This window comes from Hylobates moloch, unplaced genomic scaffold, assembly GCF_009828535.3.
Source record: "Hylobates moloch isolate HMO894 unplaced genomic scaffold, HMol_V3 SCAFFOLD_2, whole genome shotgun sequence".
Lineage (NCBI taxonomy): Eukaryota > Metazoa > Chordata > Mammalia > Primates > Hylobatidae > Hylobates > Hylobates moloch.
The window spans coordinates 13903419-13921798 of NW_026652277.1; the positions used below are offsets into that span (position 1 = coordinate 13903419).

At 49.3% G+C, this 18380-nt stretch overlaps 1 protein-coding gene across 6 annotated transcripts in view; it reads right to left on the reverse strand.

The window, feature by feature from the left end:
• Positions 1 to 10185: 10185 nt before the first annotated feature.
• Positions 10186 to 18380, reverse strand: part of CAMK1D (calcium/calmodulin dependent protein kinase ID) — a 485392-nt gene continuing 477197 nt past the window's right edge. For 2 of the 6 annotated variants that reach the window (XM_032161140.2, XM_058431874.1), the window contains 3 exons: positions 15333 to 15420; positions 14091 to 14208; positions 10186 to 11166 (listed from right to left, as the gene is read on the reverse strand). In XM_032161140.2, coding sequence (XP_032017031.1) covers positions 11048 to 11166; positions 14091 to 14208; positions 15333 to 15420 — 325 coding nt within the window. In that variant the 3' untranslated portion in view covers positions 10186 to 11047. Of the gene's footprint in view, positions 11167 to 14086; positions 14209 to 15332; positions 15421 to 18380 lie in introns of all 6 variants that reach the window. The other 4 variants (XM_058431871.1, XM_058431865.1, XM_032161229.2 and 1 more) reach the window with 4 other exon arrangements.

Below are 18380 nucleotides of genomic sequence, written 5' to 3' on the forward strand. Positions count from 1 at the left end.
CCCACCTGCAGGGTTATTTAATGCCTTTGTCAGCTCCGGAGTAAGCACTGTCTTTTTCCTGGGGGGCGCCAGGTGACAAGCCCCTTGGGCTAGATGAGTGCAAAAGTCAGCTGTCTTCCCATGTCCGTGCTGGGAACCAGCCGGCTCTCATTAGAGCAGTCGGTCACTGCACTCTTTTTTTTCCCCCTGAGACGGCGTCTTGCTCTGTTGCCCAGGCTGGAGTGCAGTGGCACGATCTTGGCTCACTGCAACCTCCGCCTCCCGAGTTCAAGCGACTCTCCTGTCTCAGCCTCCCAAGTAGCTGGGATTATAGGCACACACCATCATGCCCGGCTAATTTGTGTGTTTTTAGTAGAGATGGGGTTTCACCATGTTGGCCAGGCTGGCCTTGAACTCCTGACCTTGAACTCCTGATCCGCCCGCCTCAGCCTCCCAAAGTGCTGGGATTACAGGCGTGAGTCACCACGCCCGGCCGGTCACTGCACTCTTATGCGTGATTAGAGCCAGGTTGGGTTAGGGTTGAGGTACTGGCAGCTCAGTATCTCATGAGCTTTTCTCCACTTGCTGATATAAACCACCTGACCCAGCAAGCTCCCACTAGAAAGATTTAGATCCGATGTGCTCAAGAAAGAAGACATAATGTTGAAGATAAAGAAGCATTAGAGAGAGGGAACCCACAGGCGGACGAGAGAAAAAGGGTTCACTGGTGGACCAACAACTGCCTTTTCCTGGCCCACGAAGCCTTTCTAGAGTCAGGCAGATGAGCTCATGCTAAATAAAGTTCCTCTCAGGGGAGGCTGGAAGAACTCAAGAGATCTGAGACACTTTCTTAAAAATAAATCAGTAGCTCTGAGGGTAATCTGGGGGAGAAAAGCAGATGCCAGGCAGGCTGCGAGTCAGTGATGAACCTCCCTGTGCACGCACTGGACTTGCTGGAGTTATTCATCAGGATGAGGGGCTAGCCTAACTTTAAAAATAAAAAAGCCAGGCCGGGCGCAGTGGCTCACGCCTGCAATCCCAGCACTTGGGGAAGCCGGGGCGGGCAGATCATGAAGTCAAGAGATCCAGACCATCCTGGCCAACATGGTGAAAACCCCGTCCCTACTAAAAATACAACAAAATGAGCCGGGCGTGGTGGCTCGTGCCTGTAGTCCCAGCTACTCAGGAGGCTGAGGCAGGAGAATTGCTTTAACCTGGGAGGCAGAGGTTGCAGTAAGCCGAGATTGTGCCACTGCACTCCAGCCCGGCAACAGAGTGAGACTCCATCTCAAATAAATAAATAAATAAATAAATAAATAAAGCCAAAACCCAGCAGTGTTATCATTATGGTCTGCATCTCTGACTCTAAGTCAAATCCAGCTTCTGTAATATTTCTCCTGAGAAATGGAACCAGACGTCAGAAAATAAAAGGGCCGGTTCCTCAGTAATGAGTATGTTCTCGGCAGGCCCTGGGTTTACTGGGCTTCATGTAAGACCAGACTGAGCTATTACTGGAGATACATTTCTCTTGAAGATAATACAGTGGTCCCTAATAATGGTGCTGTTCCAAACGTTAACTGATGTGATCGCGCCACTCCTCAGCTCAATAACCTTCAATGGCTCCCAGTCACTTAATAAATAAAAAGTCCAAATTTCATAGTTTGGGATTCAGTGACCTGCACAAAGCCAGGAGACACAAGACAGCAGAACGGCCTTTGGTGTCAATCAATCAGGGAGGAATTTGCAACTGTGCTCACAGCTACAGGTGGGTAAATATCAAACCTTTCTGAAGCCACTTGGATAATCAGGACGCCTTCCCTATCAAGGGCTGGTGGTGAAATGAGACATTGAATGGAATGTACACGGCACAGTGTCCAGGACACAGTAAATGGTCAATACGTGACGGTGTTAGCTCCAGAATTTATTGCTGATAACAATGACTCCAGTGCCCCTCCAGCCCACCTTTCTCTCTCATCCCACCCTCTGCTCTGGCCCGATGAACTATGGACTAGCCCACCTGAATGCTGCATTCCCAGCCTCTAAACTCTCCCTCACATTGCTCGTATTCAATCCTTCCGGTCTAAACTCTCCCCTTCCTCCCAGGCTTAACTCAAGTGCTTCCTGTTTTATGCAGTGTTCGTGGGTAGGATTCATGTCAGATTGACTTTGGTGTTTTTCAGCATGAACGAAAACCCTTGGATATAAGGGGTGTTCACAAATGTTGAGTGAATGAAGGAGGGAATGAATGAATGAATGAAAGCTTATGACTGTGTTTGGTGGAAGGGCACTGATGGGAGCCTGTAGGGGGAATAGATCAGGGAGGATCGTGGGTTCCGAGGGCACTGAGGTCTCATGTCATTGCTGCCAATCGTCCTGAATGAAAGGCAAGACTTCCTGGGTTTCTTGGTGAAGTGAGATGGGGAGGCCGACCCATTTCTCCAGTGTGATGTCTAACGAACTCTGTAAACTGCTTTTATATGCGCCAGCCCCTTAGTGATAGTTTCTTGAAGGCTAATATGCTCTTCAACTCACACATCCCTACACAAGAGGCCAGATGAACTCCCTCAGAGCCTGCTCGATTCTGAGCTCTTAGCTGAAGTTCTCTCCAGCTTTAAAAACCTGATAAAAAGTTGCCGTTGGCCCACAGCTCACAGCCTAATGCTCAAGGTCCGCTGGGCCCACCAAGCCAGCAGGCCCCCATACAGTGCTTTTGTATGAATTGGACGGAAAAAAAAAAACAACAACATCTTTTCCCCTGAGCCAGGGTGCATGGCTTGGCATGCAGGATATGGACTGGAAATCAGACCTCACCACTTCCCTTAGCTTGAAGCCCTTACATGGTACATACACACATACATACTCTCTGTGTTAGGAAGAGAATGTGAAATTGGGGTGCTCTTTTGGGAATTACACATTCTGGGGGCTCAGCACAGGTGTTGCAACCAAGTATGTAAAATATGAGGCTGGGCACAGTTCCTCTTGCTCAGTGTTTCTTGAGCTAAAGAGCACTGGTCCAAGCCAAACATATACATATGCCTAAGACCACATCCAGCCCAGCCAAATTACTCAACATGCAGGTGAACTTACAGAATTCTATTATCAGAATCTATCTCTATGAAACAGAATTTCTTTTTTTTTTTTTTTTTTTTTTTTGAGAGAGTCTTACTGTCACCCAGGCTGGAGTGCAGTGGTGCGATCTCGGCTCACTGCAACCTCCACCTCCTGGGTTCAAGCAATTCTCCTGCCTCAGCCTCCCAAGTAGCTGGGATTACAGACGCCCACCACCATGCCCAGCGAATTTTTGGATTTTTAGTACAGATGGGGTTTCATCATGTTGGCCAGATTAGTCTTGAACTCCTGACCTCGTGATCCGCCAGCCTTGGCCTCCCAAAGTGCTGGATTACAGGCATGAGCCACTGCGCCCGGCCTATGGAAAGGATTTTGATGGCATAGTCACCCTCCTTGAGGGCAGACAGAGTCGGGGGATTTGGGTGCACAGGATTCATACCTCCTTTTTGCCATCAAAATGTTATGTTCCATAAAACCTGCAATAACGACATGACGTATTCACCCACTGAATGATAGCTTTGTATTGATACAACTCATCATTAGGGTCTGGGCTACAGAAGCAAGAATCAACCACAAAAGAACTCGATATCAGACAGTGGGCACTGGGTTTCTTTTGGGCTCATAGCCTTTTTTCAATAAGGCCCACCCATGCTGTTTTCATCTGATGCTGGCTGTGTGGGACAGTTTTAATTCTACATTTCTATAACACATGTCCAATTCATTTTTTTCTCCCTACACAATCCCTATTTGGATTGGAAGAATTGTCTGGCCATCAGACCTGAGCCCCACAATACATTTGATGACCTATGAACTGTAGTTCCTCCTCCTGCATCTCCCCAAAACCCCCACAAAAGACAGCAGCCAGCCTTCTGCCTGGAAAAGAATCTTCCTTTGGGCACTGAACATACAGCCTATGCCGAGGAAATGGAAGAATGTGGGTGTGTATTGCTGAAGCCTGAGGCTACCAAGCCACCCACGACTCAGAGGCGCTTCCTGGGGATCAGCACTGGCTTTTCCTCCACATGACTTAGGAATATCGAGTTAGTGCAATTTGAGTTCCCAGGCTCACCTCCAGCCCCCTTCTGCAGCAGCAGGGAAAAGGGGGAGCTTTCCTGTCCAGTGATCATGGAACCTGGGCACCTGTCCCCACCCCCAAAGGCACGATGTACCATTCCTTCACCCATCCCTGCCACTCCCTGCTCACTGGGGAGGTGACCTGAAATATTTAAGGGGAACTGCATGAGTTTGGGGGGGTCTCCATTCAAACTCCTTCCTTCAAATCCAAACTTCATGAAGCAGAGGAAAGATAGAGACACTGAAACTCCACAACCTTCTCATTACAGAGGAAATGAGCATCTGAAGGTGATTAATTGTCTTTATTGGAGGAAAACAAGAAGTCATCAATCTCATTATGATAGAAATCTTGATATGTATACATGATTGTCAAGGCAGAGAATCATTTGCTACATAGACCCATGAACAATTTTGCAGTGCCGCAAACCTATGTGGGTTAAACTTCTTGCAGAGTTTATTACATGCATGGAATAAATTCACAGTTTCCCTTCTTTTGGACAAACATGTTTTTATGGGAAAATTGAACCAATTGCAAGCCTGGTAATAGTAGATGCGGGGACATTCCTGGTTTTGATGTTGTAATTTTTTGGGAAGCATGCTGACTGTTGGGGGAGCTGAAAGAAGGGAGATTACATTATGTGTAGTGATAAAAGCCAATTGAGAGATTGTTCCAATGTTTATTCTGGACAGAGGGTACCTTTGAGGTCTTCTCACCTGAACGTGGGACTAAGATAAATGTTCTCTGAAACATGGCGCCCTATCTTTCAAAGCAAAGACTCTGCTGCATGCAATGTCGCTGCATTTCTGCCACCATTTGGACAGCATTTCACGTCCCTCTGATAGGGCCAAGTGCCCCGGGAAGGAGAGTGGCAGGCGTCAGGGCTGAGAGACAAACATCCGAGCTGATATTCTTGTTCCTTTTTAGCTCTCTCGCAGCCTGGCTGCCAACCACGTCCCAGGGCCCCTGTGCCCCGAAGTGCAGGGCTTCCAGGAGAGCCTGGGAATCTGAATCTGTCTAGACTAAGATTTTCCTCCGAGAAGCAATTTAACTAGAGTTTGGGGTTTCTGAGCCCCTGGTGAAGTCTTATCTCTAAGACTAAAACCAACTCCTCCTCATTTTCTTTTTTCCTGTCCATAAGAAAATAAAATCACCTTTAAGTAAAATAACATGGCAAATCATCAGAAGACATAATAATCGAATGAGAAGTTCCCCGAGACAAAAAGGTTAAAAAACGGATATGGCGAATGCAGAAGCGGTGTTATAGTACAAAGGGTGAATGCAACCGTTTGTCCCTTTATACAGACACCGAGAAGCCATTCCACAGTTTGCTTTGTCCACAAAACCAGACTCGGCAGCCGCATGCTGAGCGTTTGGCTTCCAAATGCACAGCCTTTTTGGGTTTGCAAAAGCGGAGCTCCCAGAGCCACAAACTGAGTTGCTCCTGCTGGAGGTGGCGGGGGAGTCTGGGAAGGGCTGACTCCTTCCCACTGACTCTGGAGGCATCGGGAGGTGGCCGGGCCTCGGCCAGCATGCAGGACTGACTTCACAGTGGGGCTGGGGGCCCAGAGCTGCAGACCGTGATGCCCCAGGACCACCCAGCAGGTGCCAGGTGAGTGGGGCGTGGGCCCTTATCTTCCTCAGACCGCCTGCCTGCTCCCCAGAGTTGAGGTTGTCAAGCTAACTCATCTGCACACTCATTTTCTTGGAGTCTTCAGGAAAGAAAGCCTCCTTTTAGGAGTCTCTTTGAGCTTTTCTATCTCCACATTTTCAATTCGGAACATCGAAAGACTGGAATACCTTTTGCAAATGTCAGGCACACCTGCAGCCCCAACCTAGGACCAGGTGCCCCTCAAAAGGGTGGTGGATCACATACAGGTATATACATCTTTTTTTTTTTTTAAACAAACTGAACAGTGTTTGGTCTGGAATGTGTTTAAGGAAAAGGCAAAGTTCGCAGAGTGTGGGTAGACAGAATGGGGAAGAAGTACAGTTTCAGAAGAACATGCAAAGGTTTCGTGCACTGGCTGAATTCGAGGACCTTCAATTCATTTGCCAGAAGTGATTGTGCAAACCTGGGAAAGAGGACATCTTATTTCTGTTTATGAAAAACGGGAGGAGCTTCCCTTTGCCTGCGCTTGCCTTCTTTTCCTATATCCAAAGGAATCCCAGTCGTGCGCTTGTTAAATTCTGCAAAGCAGCGAGTGCTCTGGCTGAAGCTGAGGCAGTGGCCCTACTTCTACCTTCAGCCCTAGAGCAATGGTTCCAGTGTGGCCTCCCCAACGCGAAGACTCAATTCTGGCCAAGGTTCTGGGGGAGACAGAGGGGTGAGGGGCCATGATGCTTTCAAAAATAAAGTCTACCTGCACTGGGATATCATCTTTCCTTTCTGCTTAAAAATGCTCATTAAATAGCAAGCCCCAATGGGTTAATCAGGTTAAGCTGTCATTCCACAGGGGAGAGGATCAATCCACTTTCCAAAGGGGATCACCTGGGCTCCCCCCATTCCCACAACCCCGTGCGCCTGGTGTTCTTGGCTTGTGTCCCTCCCATCTACAATTCATCCGGGGCATGCTGGACACTAGGGGAGACAGATGAGTGGGATGAGTACTGGGTAGGTAAACCGAGTCCGGGGCTCCCTAGGCCAGAGTCCTTTCATCCGACTACAGATGTTTCCTACGAGCCCAGCCTTGGCCAGCATGGCCATCTTTTTTGAGACGGAGTCTTGCTCTGTCACCCAGGCTGGAGTGTAGTGGCACGATCTCAGCTCACTGCAACCTCTGCCTCCCAGGTTCCAGCGATTCTCCTGCCTCAGCCTCCCGAGTAGCTGGGATTACAGGCACGTGCCACCATGCCCAGCTAATTTTTGTATTTTTAGTAGAGATGGGGTTTCACCATGTTGGCCAGAATGGTCTTGATCTCTTGACCTTGTGATCTGCCCGCCTTGGCCTCCCAAAGTGCTGGGATTACGGGCGTGAGCCACCGCGCCCTGTCCATCTTCTTTTGCTCGCTCTATCCTGACTGCCGGGGCCCTGGACACTACACGAAGAGCTAGCTGGTGAGTGAGACTCTCTCAAAGGCCAGAGAACAGCCTCTACCCCGTTCTCAAGGTCAGATGCTAGAAGTGACCAGAATTGTGGCCATGGTCAAGAATGCAAAGCCACTCTTCCTTTTTTAAATTTTGTATGGCACGCTTTGCCATAGCTCTTTTCTTTCAAAACAAGACCTGAAGGGGGAGAATGTTTTCTAGTCTCCGACAGAGGCAGGGGCAGGAGGAACTGGTGAAAATCAGCCACTGTGCACTGCCAGAGCCTTGCATGGTCCTGGGGGTTGCCGTTTCTCTAACACAGCAACCCCGTCTCTCCTCAAGGGCTTTTGGTGGTCATGGCGCTTCTCCTGGGTGCGCCCTGCGCCTTTGCACCACTTCATTCTGAGGCTCCAGACCCGTGTGCCCGCTGGGAAGCAGAGCGGTAGGGAGGCAGAGAGCTGCCCAGACTCCAGACTCCAAGGCCACCTCTGTGAAGAGGGCCAAGCTGCTGGCCTGTTGGTGCCCGCTCACTGTCTCAATGAATGGAAACTCCTCCTATTGCCTCACGTATGAGATGAAGATCCGGGAAGCCAGGGAGCCCAGACAGGCAGCTGAGGGAAAGGCCACTCCAGGCCACTACTTCAAAATGGAATATTCCAAGTGAGGAAAAGAGAATCCACTTGTTCTGAGAAAGAATAGTGACCAAATGGGGGACTTGGGCTCAGGAAGGAAGGCTGTGATGGGGTCCACGCGTCCACCCTTAGCCTCAGCCCAGCACCCTGGGTGCACGTAGAAATGCTCAGCCTCTATGGGTGGAATCTGACCTCGGCGTGGGTCCTAGGACTCTGCGACCCCATTTGTCAGACCTTCACGAAAGGCACATTCTAGGTTCTCTTCCTGTTTTATAAGAAAACAAATCATACCAAGCGCAGTGCAAAGACAACCTCTTTTTACCATGAGAGCTCTCTCAAAAGTACAAGAGCTCCTCTCTTTCTAAAACAATAGGAAATTAACCCAAGCCTGGTGGTATCAGGACAGTACAGGCTTCCTGACGTCATGCTCAACAGTCGACTCTTGGGCTGAAACCAGTCACTGTCTCCTCGCACGATGTTGTTGAGACCTGGCGTGTGACAGGCCAAGCACGGCCAAGAACCGACCCGAACAGCGAGGGGGACACCTGCACCACAGCTCACCTTTCAGAGGTTCTGCACTTTTCAGGTGAGGGATACTTTCAAACTAAGTGCATATAACATGCACCACATGTATCTGCTCCTGAAAATACTTCAATCACCAGTAACAGAACTCAGCTTCAAATGCTGCTTTCTGAATGCAAATGGTTGTATATAGCACACAGCACATAGGGCTATTCATCACTATTCATGTACTCATCCTAGGTACCAGATTTGGGTGCATTTTCAGTGCTTGCAGGCTTCTATTACTTTGTCATGCACTGTATGAACTCGAATGCTTCCAAGACACTTCTTAGTAGGCAACAGCCTAGTTCTCCAATACTGCTTATAATATTCATTCATTGCATGGCCAACTCAGGTGACACTTGCTTCTTAACTGGGTCTAATGTCATCTTATAGACTTTTCCAGGGTTTTTATATTTAGCAGAGTGACAGCTTGATTTTTCACCCTGTGAGCATGCGTGGCAGATGCCATGCAGAATTCCTGCCAAGCAGTGGAGTGCCTGTGAAGCGTGCGGGGACAGGGTAGACCAGCTGCCTGTCTTCCCAACTGTTCTTCTCTGTGCCTGCACTGCCATTCTCAGGGAGCAGGACGGAGCTGCTGTGCCTAATAACATTGTGTGTGTGGGTGGGTGCGTGCGTGCGTGCGTGCGTGCGTGTGTGTGTGTATTGAGAGCATGGGGGGGGGGCATCACTCAACATTCAGCCTGTGCACAGTCAAAGGTGTAGAAGTGACAAAGATGACTCAACCAACAGGACTTCCCATGACTGGCCAGCCACAGGAAGAGGGCATGAGGACATAGCCAGCAGCGTCACTGGGTCGTGATGAGGCAGACCTGCTGGGACACCCCAGTGGGCTCGAGGCATCAGATGGGCCTGAGAGCTGAAGCGGGGGCACCTGCAGGACCGGCACTTGAAGCCACCTGCCTGGCTCTACAGGGCAGACTCCTGGAAGCCTCCATGAAACACAGCTTTCCCTGGGCCACACACTGCCTGGCTCTACAAGGGCGAACAACACGGCCTGCTTTGCCCTGGATATTCCTGGTTTTGGCATTAAATGTCCACAGCCTGAGAAATCCTTCAGTCTTGGGCAAACGGGGCGTTTGGTGACCCTACCACCATGTGTCTTTGATTTTAGACTCCCCTGACCAGTGGGAGGGCTGCAAGCACCGGCTGGGCCTGGCGGAGGTGGTCTTTGGTCATCTCTGTGGTGGCCGAAGTCCTATTAGCCTGGCAGGGCCCCCTCTCCTTACCACCAGAAATGGATCCTTTCCCAAGGCTGCTTCCCTCCCTTCCTTCCCTTGGAAAACATTCATGTGAGAAGAGGGTAAAAATGTGGAGAAAGAACTTTGTGTTGGAGGCCATGTGAAGTGTAAGATTAGAAATGCATTTTTTTAAAAACCACAGAGAAAGAGATGAATTTTAACACTGCATAGCTGAGCTTTCATCTGTCAGCTCTCGTGAGAAATGAGGGTTGTGTGTGGGCCCCCTTTCAACAGCATGGCAGCTGGTTCCTTTTGGAAGGGAGGGCCCTGCATCTCTGCAGTGTGGGCATCTCACTCACAGCAAGTTTGGCCTGTGAAGCTGAGCCCTGCGTCTCGGGGGAGCAGGCTTCTTTATTTCTGATTGCTGATGGCAAGAGGCCTCTAGGGTCTCTGGTGGGTGTGGATTCTGCTGGATGGGTTATCAGCAAAGGCTCTGTGCAGATTCTCTACCAAAGCCCCCTGCAGAGAAGAGAGCTTCGCAGAACTGGGGGCCCTTCCTCCCGGGGAAGAGGAGACAAAGAGAAGGAGTATAGGTGAAGTGCACTCTTAGCCTCGGAGACAGATTCTTGATCCTCTAGTGAGTTTTTTTTTTTTGAGACAGAGTCTTGCTCTGTCGCCCAGGCTGGAGTGCAGTGGCACGATCTCGGCTCACTGCAACCTCCGTCTCCCGGGTTCAAGCAATTCTCCTGTCTTAGCGTCCCAAGTAGCCGGGACTACAGGCATGTGCCACCATACCCGGCTAATTTTTTGTATTTTTAGTAGACATGGGGTTTCACCATGTTGGCCAGGATGGCCTTGATCTCCTGACCTCGTGATCTGCCCGACTTGGCCTCCCAACGTGCTGGGATTACAGGCATGAGCCAATGCACCCAGCTGATCCTCTTATTAGAATTTTTAAAAATACCTTTAAATTCTCCTTGGAGGAAAAACAAATCTCTTAAAGGTTAACATAAAACTACTATTAAAGAGGAAATGATACAGGTCATGTAACTTAGAGATACGAAGGACATACTTCTTAAAAGGAAAAACAAACCTTAATGCACAATATTTACCAATATTTAAATAATCCAGTTGAAACCTTTTTTTTTTGTCATTAATGAAAAAACACACCATAGACGGTTACCTACACTGAGAAGAGTGGAAACGATGGCGTTGGGGGAGAGGAATAAGAAGGTCCGTTCAGTTAGAGCTTTGCAAGACTCGTATATACAGCACCAGATCCTATGAAATCAGCGCCCCTCGAGTCAGTATAGTTTGTGAGAAATGAACACTTCAGAATTGCAGTAGAAAATATGGCCATAAAAAAACTTCGGTCTTCCAGTCCTACGCAGGAAGGGGCACCATGCAAGGTGGGGTCTCGCTGGAGTGGCTCGCGGCACTGGCGACCCTGGGGCTCCCCTTCCCCGGCCCTGCCCCCGCCCCCGGGCCCCACCTCCAGGGCCAGTCACTTGCTTCCAGAGTGCACTGCCGTCACAGTGGTGGGCCTGGGTCTCCGCTCGGCTCCAACTCCTGAGACCCCCGACGAAGAAGAAATGAAACTACAGAGCGTGGAAGGTGCCAGACCTGCAGGGAACAGCAGAAGCGGGCTTCAGAGTTTCAGAGGTAAATTCTCACCCCGCTTCCCACTGCCAGGTGTCACAGGGGCTGGGTTTATGGTGGTGGTGGGGGGGAGGCAATTTTTTTTTTTTTTTCTTGAGATGGAGTTTCACTCTTGTCACCCAGGCTGGAGTGCAGTGGCACGATCTAGGGTCACTGCAACCTCCGCCTGCCAGGTTCAAGCGATTCTCCTGCTTCAGCCTCCCGAGTAGCTGGGATTACGGGGGCTCACTACCACGCCGGGCTAATTTTTGTATTTTTAGTAGAGATGGGGTTTCACCATGTTGGCCAGGCTGATCTCGAACTCCTGACCTCAGGTGATCCATCCACCTCGGTCTCCCAAAGTGCTGGGATTACAGGTGTGAGCCACTGCGCCCAACTTGCGGGGACCCAAATTTTTACCCATGTGACTATTTTCACCTACCTGTGGGAAAGCCTTTGCAATGGGTTCAAAATGCTTTATTCTTAGACTTCTCCTCTCCTTTTTTGGGTATAATTTTGACTGCTTTGTGTTTGAAAACAACATGGTTTCACCACTATGGTACAATAGGTTCCATGTACTGAGCACTTAATATGTAGCAGGCGCCAGGCTAGGGCTGACTACTTACTGTCATCATACGAATTGTCCACTTCTTACAATAGCTCCGTAAAGCAGGTATTTTAAGAAGGAATAAAGAATGATACTACCTTCCTACCCTTGGTTGGTGTGTTGCGTGCACTCTTGGCTAGAAAGCATTTTGTGATGCAGAGCACTTTGAAGTAAAGCTATGGTGGCTCACGCCTGTAATCTCAACACCTTGGAGGCCAAGGTAGGCGGATCGCTTGAGTCTCAGGAGTTCCAGACCAGCTGGGGCAACCCTGGGTCTACAAAAAATACAAAAATTAGCCGGACATGGTGGTACATGCCTGTTGTCCCAGCTACTCAGGAGGCTGAGACAGGAGGATTATTTGAGCCTAGGAGGTTGAGGTTGCAGTGAGCCATGACTGTGCCACTGCACTCCAGTCTGGGTGACAGAGAGTGAGAGAAAGAGAGAAGAGGAGAGAGGAGAAAGGAGAGGGGAGAGAGGAGAGAGGAGAGAGGAGGGGAGGGGAAGGCAGGGCAAGGCAGGTCAAGGCAAGGCAGGGCAAGACAGGTCAAGGCAGGGCAGGGCAGGGAAGGGGAGGGGAGGAGAGGAGAAGAAAGACAAGAAAGAGAAAGAAAGAAAGAGAAAAAGAAAAAGAAAGAAAAAGAAAAAGAGAGAAAGAAAGAAAGAAAGAGAGAGAAAGAAAGAGAAAAGAAGGAAGGAAGGAAGTAGGTAGGTAGGTAGGTAGGTTGGGAGGGAGGGAGGTTGGGAGGGAGGGAGGGAAAGAAGGAAGGGAGGGAGGGAAGGAAAGAAAGAAGGGAGGGAGGGAGGGAAAAGAAAAGAGAGAAGAGAAGAGAGAGGGAAGGAGGGAAAGAAAGGAGGGAAAGAAAAAGAAAGTAAAAAGAAAAGCAAAAAGAGCAAGAATAGGGATGTTCACCTATTCCTGTGTGAGCTCAGCAGTCCCTGGCCTAGTGGAGTTCCTCAGAGGCTGCACTGAAGCCCTCCCCCAGAGGATGTGTAGGCATCAAAAGCCTTGACATGAGAGGCCTCAGCTGCCACTGAGCTTCTTGGTGCAGGCCCCCAGGGAGTCTGTGTGCTCAGACATGGGCACAGCCATACAAGGAGTGCTCCCGACTGGCTTTGCTGCCGATGCCAGTGTATGAATCTGTAAAGAAGGGATCCATCGTGGGATTCCCTTTGACCAGGGGGTGGAAAAGATTCAGAGTGAAAGGGGAGCTATGGTATGTCAGGGGACACTCAGAGATTTCTTGGGAAAATTTAAGGGCTGGATGGTCCCAAATGAGATGGGAAGATTCCTTAGAGAGGAAGGGAATCCTTGTCTGAGCTAAATGGGAAGGAGCATGATGCCCAGGGTGAGACCAGGCTGCAGGGCTGCTCCATGGTTAGGGAGATCAGGGCCACTGCTCTGACGTGGAGAGGACCCATGGGAAGGGCCAAACGGGATTATTTCCACAGAGAGAGGAGCAGTTGGGGAGAGAAATAAGGAGAGTGTAAGTGTGCCTTCCATGATGGAACAGTCCATGCAAAGATGAAGGACAATGAAATACTATTACTTTTATTGCAAAGTGGATGCACTTCACATAAATGAGCTCAAATTATCATTGTCTGCATCCAAAATATATACATTATGGAAGTCAATGACAGGAGGCTGTCCTGAGGCTCTGCTGTGCCTTCCTCAGTCTGCAAGAGTGACTGCACGATGGGAAGTAAATCAGAGGGAAGGACAGAGATGAGAAAGAGTCCAGGCCTTTATCCCGACAGACATGGCTGCGAGGACTTGAGCCCTGCATTCCTCAACTGGAAATGGAAATAGCAACACCCAGGGTTCCGCGAGTGTTCAATGATTTTTTTTTTTTTTTTGAGAGGGAATCTCAATCTGTCACCCAGGCTGGAGTGCAGTGGTGCGATCTCGGCTCACTGCAACCTCCGCTTCCGGGGTTCAAGCGATTCTCCTGCCTCAGCCTCCCAAGTAGCTGAGATTAGAGGTGCTCGCCACCACACCCGGCTCATTTTTGTATTTTAGTAGAGATGGGGTTTCACCATGTTGGTCAGGCTGGTCTTAAAACTCCTGAACTCAAATGGTCCTCCTGCCTCGGCCTCCCAAAGTGTTGGGATTACAGGTGTGAGCCACTGTGCCCGGCCCAGTGATTACATGTTAAAAAAATGTCCTGGGGTCGCACGACATGGGATTAAGTATAGAAAGCGCCTGGCAAACAGGAGGTGCCTGGCAGATGCCGGCTCCCTCCTCTCCACCCCAGGCTCGTCTTCAGTGTCAGCTGAGGGATTCTGGTTTTGCTACATACGCACAGTCTTTTTGGCTGGCCAAACTGAGGCTGCTCGAAACACTTGCATTTGAACTGTCCAGGCTGCTGCCGAGGTGTAGTTTTCTCATATGTCTCACGACGGCCGTGGCATTAAATGCTTGCTGAAATTTCAGAAAGGAAAAAAGCAGACAAATATTTCAGCTAATCAGAAAAGACTCCAACTGTGTTCTCTTGTTTATCACGTTAGCCTAAGCATTTCAAACTCCTTACATCATTCTCATGCTACTCAAGAAATAAAGCTCATGTTTTCCCTTCTTCTAAAAGTACACTGATTTATTAAACTCTTTCCCCAACTAAATATTCTAGAGACTTAAAATAGTTTTCTTCTGACATCATAAATACATAGAATAAATGTAAACCAATTCTCTCTGTAATTTAAGAGATGTGAGCTTTAGAATAAAAGGCATATTATAATACCTTAAAAATGTGAGATCTGAAAATAGTTTTTATTTTCCTAGTATTGGTACTTTTGTCTGAAAGATTTAGGTTGGCGCAAAAGTAATGGCAATTTTAATGAAAGAAACCGCAATTACTTTTGCACCAATCTAAATCTTTCAGACAAAAGTACCATTACTAGGAAAATAAAAACTATTTTCAAATCTCATGGCAATTTTAATGGAAGAAACCACAGTTACTTTTGCATCAACCTAATGATAGCATTTCCTATGAATAAAGCAGGCCAGTGAAATTAATTTTGTTTCTGTCTCATCTTTCACCATTGGCCCTCATGGCAAAATAGCTAGCTCTGAATTGCCATTGCTGATTGCAACATGGAGGGGAGGTCAGGTAATCAATCAAGAGATTAGGAAGTTAGGTAATCAACAGATGATCACAAAACCTCCACGGTTTAAATCTGTCAAACTTTTATCAGGAAACATTGATGAGTTCAACTCAGATTTCCTTTTTTCCCCCTCCATATCGTTTTAATAAAAGTCAGCTATTCAAAGTTCTAGCAAGGTGAAGAAAGACAAGGGTGATGTTGGTTAAGAAACAGCAGATGAGGAAGAGCTGGCATTATTGCTGTTTTTGATCACAGAGGGGAAGTGTTGAATCGCACACTCCATCTCTCTTACACCATAATATTCCCTCTAAGTCTTTATTACTCGTGGTTAAAATTAGCAAAATTATTCAGGTGAGGTTCTGGGGATTTCAGAAATGCTCAGATTGGAGGGCCAGTGTCACGAGGGGGTTAATCCACGGGGAATTTAATATACTCCACACTTACTCTCCATTTGCTCTTGGCGAAGTTCTTCCGGATCTGGGCGCTGACGGACTCGTGGATGTTTTTGTTGAGGGCTGTGTCACCAGCGATCCTGAAACAGAGGCAAAGGTGCTTCTCTGAAGTGCTTCTTCTGGGCCCCGACACTGTGTCCCATAAAGGGGAGTCTTACCCTAGCCTCAGGAGAGCCGAGGCTCAGTTGGGGACAGGGCGGCTGGCCACTGCCCTTCCAGGCTGCTGATGGCATCACCTGGCCATTCCCTAAATCCACCCATTCTAATCCCTCACCACAAAGTCCTATCCCAGCTTCTACACTCTGCGCCCTCCCCAGGCCCGCCAGCACCCTCCTGGTTGACTACTCCCCGGCTCTCATTTTTTCCTTCTTTGACCCCAATTCCTGCAACATCAGAATCCACAGTGACAATGTTTCCCATCCTTCTCCCTCCTCCTCATCCCCTCTGCCTCCACACAAGCTTTTGAGCCACCATGCGCCACCTCCAAGGTCTCACACTTGTTCCCCAACTGGTCTCAGCACCAGAACCCTTCCCGGCCTTGCTTCCCAGCATCCTCAGACCCGAGGTCCCTCCTCTCTGTCTTCCCCAGGGGCGCTGCTCCCAGGGCACCACTCACACCCGTGGGCTCTCAGCTTCATCTCAGCAGAGCTGAGCCTGCCACATTCTGCTTGGCAACACCTGTGAGCCCATGCCCCCCACCCACTCTGTGCTGGGTGACAGGATTCCCAGTTCCACTCAAACCCGCCTGGTACATCCTCCACCCTTGCATCTCTTAGAAATTCTTAGAACTTCAAGGACGGCGTCCACCCTGCATTCACCTGAGCCCTTGGCAGCCCCGGGTAAGCTTTAACTCTAGCTGATTCCTGAGCCTGCCACGAGCAGGGAAGAAATTAGGTTTGCTCCTGGCCTTCTCTCCTCACAGTACCCCTCCATCCCACTCTTTCCTCCTTCTGCTGTCTCTTTCTTGGGTCTTACAGCCTCCTCCTCTCTCTCAGCTCACAATCTCCAGGCTGAGAATTACCTGGCAGTCTCCCAGCTCTTCCTTCCCTCATGCAAGCCCTTCTCGATCACAGCCTCCTCCTCTCCCTGCAGGCATCCACTTGGCCTTTCCCCCTGGGCCGCTGTGCTCTGCTCCCAGTCTTTCCTGGGCTTTGATCCTTCCCTCTTCCCTTCCCTCTAGCACCAAACGATTCAATTCTGGGTTAGTATCTGATGCCTAAGAAAGAATTCCATGAATCTTACAGAAGTTAAGGGGATAAGAGTCAGGGACCAACAGTTATGGGCTGAAGGGTAACTGGTAAGAGAGAAAAGCTCTCACCCCCCAGACACTGACTGCCCCGGACACAAAACAGCCCAGACACGGCAACCATCACTTCCAACTACTTCAGGAGATGAAAGGAACACGGCTCAGGCATATTCAGACACGACAGCATCCCTGCCAGACTTTCTTTCCCGTCAGGACTGCAAACAGGGTGGACAGAGTCGATATAAAATCGATGCCAGGCTGGCCTAAGTTTAGAATCCAGGCTGATGTTCCCAGCTCAAAACCACTCTGCTCCACCACCTTTTCCCAGCAAGGCTGCAAATACACAGCCAAGGGGACATGCAGGAAATATCTCAAGCGAACTAGGTTTTCATTTCCAACAACTGTCAACTGCCTTCCTTCCCAGACACATATTCCTGAAACAGAAATAGAGTATTTGAATGGGCAACTACATCTGAAACAAGGGTAACAAGACAAGGAGGATGAGAGAATGAGAGACATCTTTATTAAGCTTTTTCTCCTGGAGAGCCCGAGGGAGTGATTCCTCCTGGACCCTGTTGAAAAGCTACATCCTCAGAAAAGGATGCCAGTCCAAGCTTGCAGTGGCCAGCTCTTTCTTAGAAACGACAAGGCCAATGTGGTGGGGAGTCTGGAATTCCTCGGGCTGAGCACTGCTGCAGGGCAGAGCCAGGCTCCAAAGCAAACAGGCTGGTGCTGGGGGCGGGGAGACTGTGGGCCTCGAGGTCCACCTGCTTGTCTGCAGTGTGGTCTCAGACCCCGTGGCCTGCGGCCTGCTGCCTGTACTCTGTGTCCCATGCTGTATCTGTGGGTTCACATGGGCCCAGATGTAAGAAAACAGAAGCTTCTAATTATTTTAGGAATGCTTCCTGCTCATTTCCCATAGTCCTGGGCTGTGCAGCAGTGGGGAGTCCAGCTGGGCAGAAGGTGGCCCCCAGGCTCTGTGTTACACGGTCTTCCTGCAGCAGTGCAGCCACCCTAGGCCACAATAGCACACCATGGCCCTCCTCAAGTACAAGCTGCAATGACAACGGTGACCCATGCTCATGATAAGCTAGGGAACTTGCAACAGTAACATCAGGACAGCGCTGATGCTCCGTTTCACTAACTTCAGCACTCTTCGCCAACAAAGCCAGAGGCATGGAGTCTAAACGTCGGAAGGGATCCTAAAGGTCAATGCTTCTGATACAGCAGGATTGCTTTATAAATCCGTATACACACACTTAGGCAATCCTATGGGTGAACACACTTCATTCATGTCTCCCTTGCTTTTCTGTTTTCTTTTTTTTTTTTTTTTTGAGACAGAGTCTTGCTCTGTCGCCCAGGCTGGAGGGCAGTGGTGTGATCTCGGCTCACTGCAACTTCCGCCTCTGGGTTCAGGTGATTCTCTTGCCTCAGCCTCTCGAGTAGCTGGGATTACAGGCATGCACCACCATGCCAGGCTCATTTTTCTGTTTTTAGTAGAGATGGGGTTTCACCATATTGGCCAGGCTGGTCTTGAACTCCTGACCTCCAGGGATCCGCCTGCCTTGGCCTCCCAAAGTGCTGCGATTACGGGCATGAGCCACCACACCCGGCCAGCTTTCTGGTTTTAATACCTACAAGAACAACGCAGATAGCATTTACATAATCACACCTTTTACAGCCTGTCTCACTACCCACCACTCACGGACCATAGCCTAGTCTCTCTTGCCTTTCATGGTTTTGTGTTTTGAGTGCGGTGTCTTCTACCTTCCTGGTTCTGAGTCTGTGCTTTTC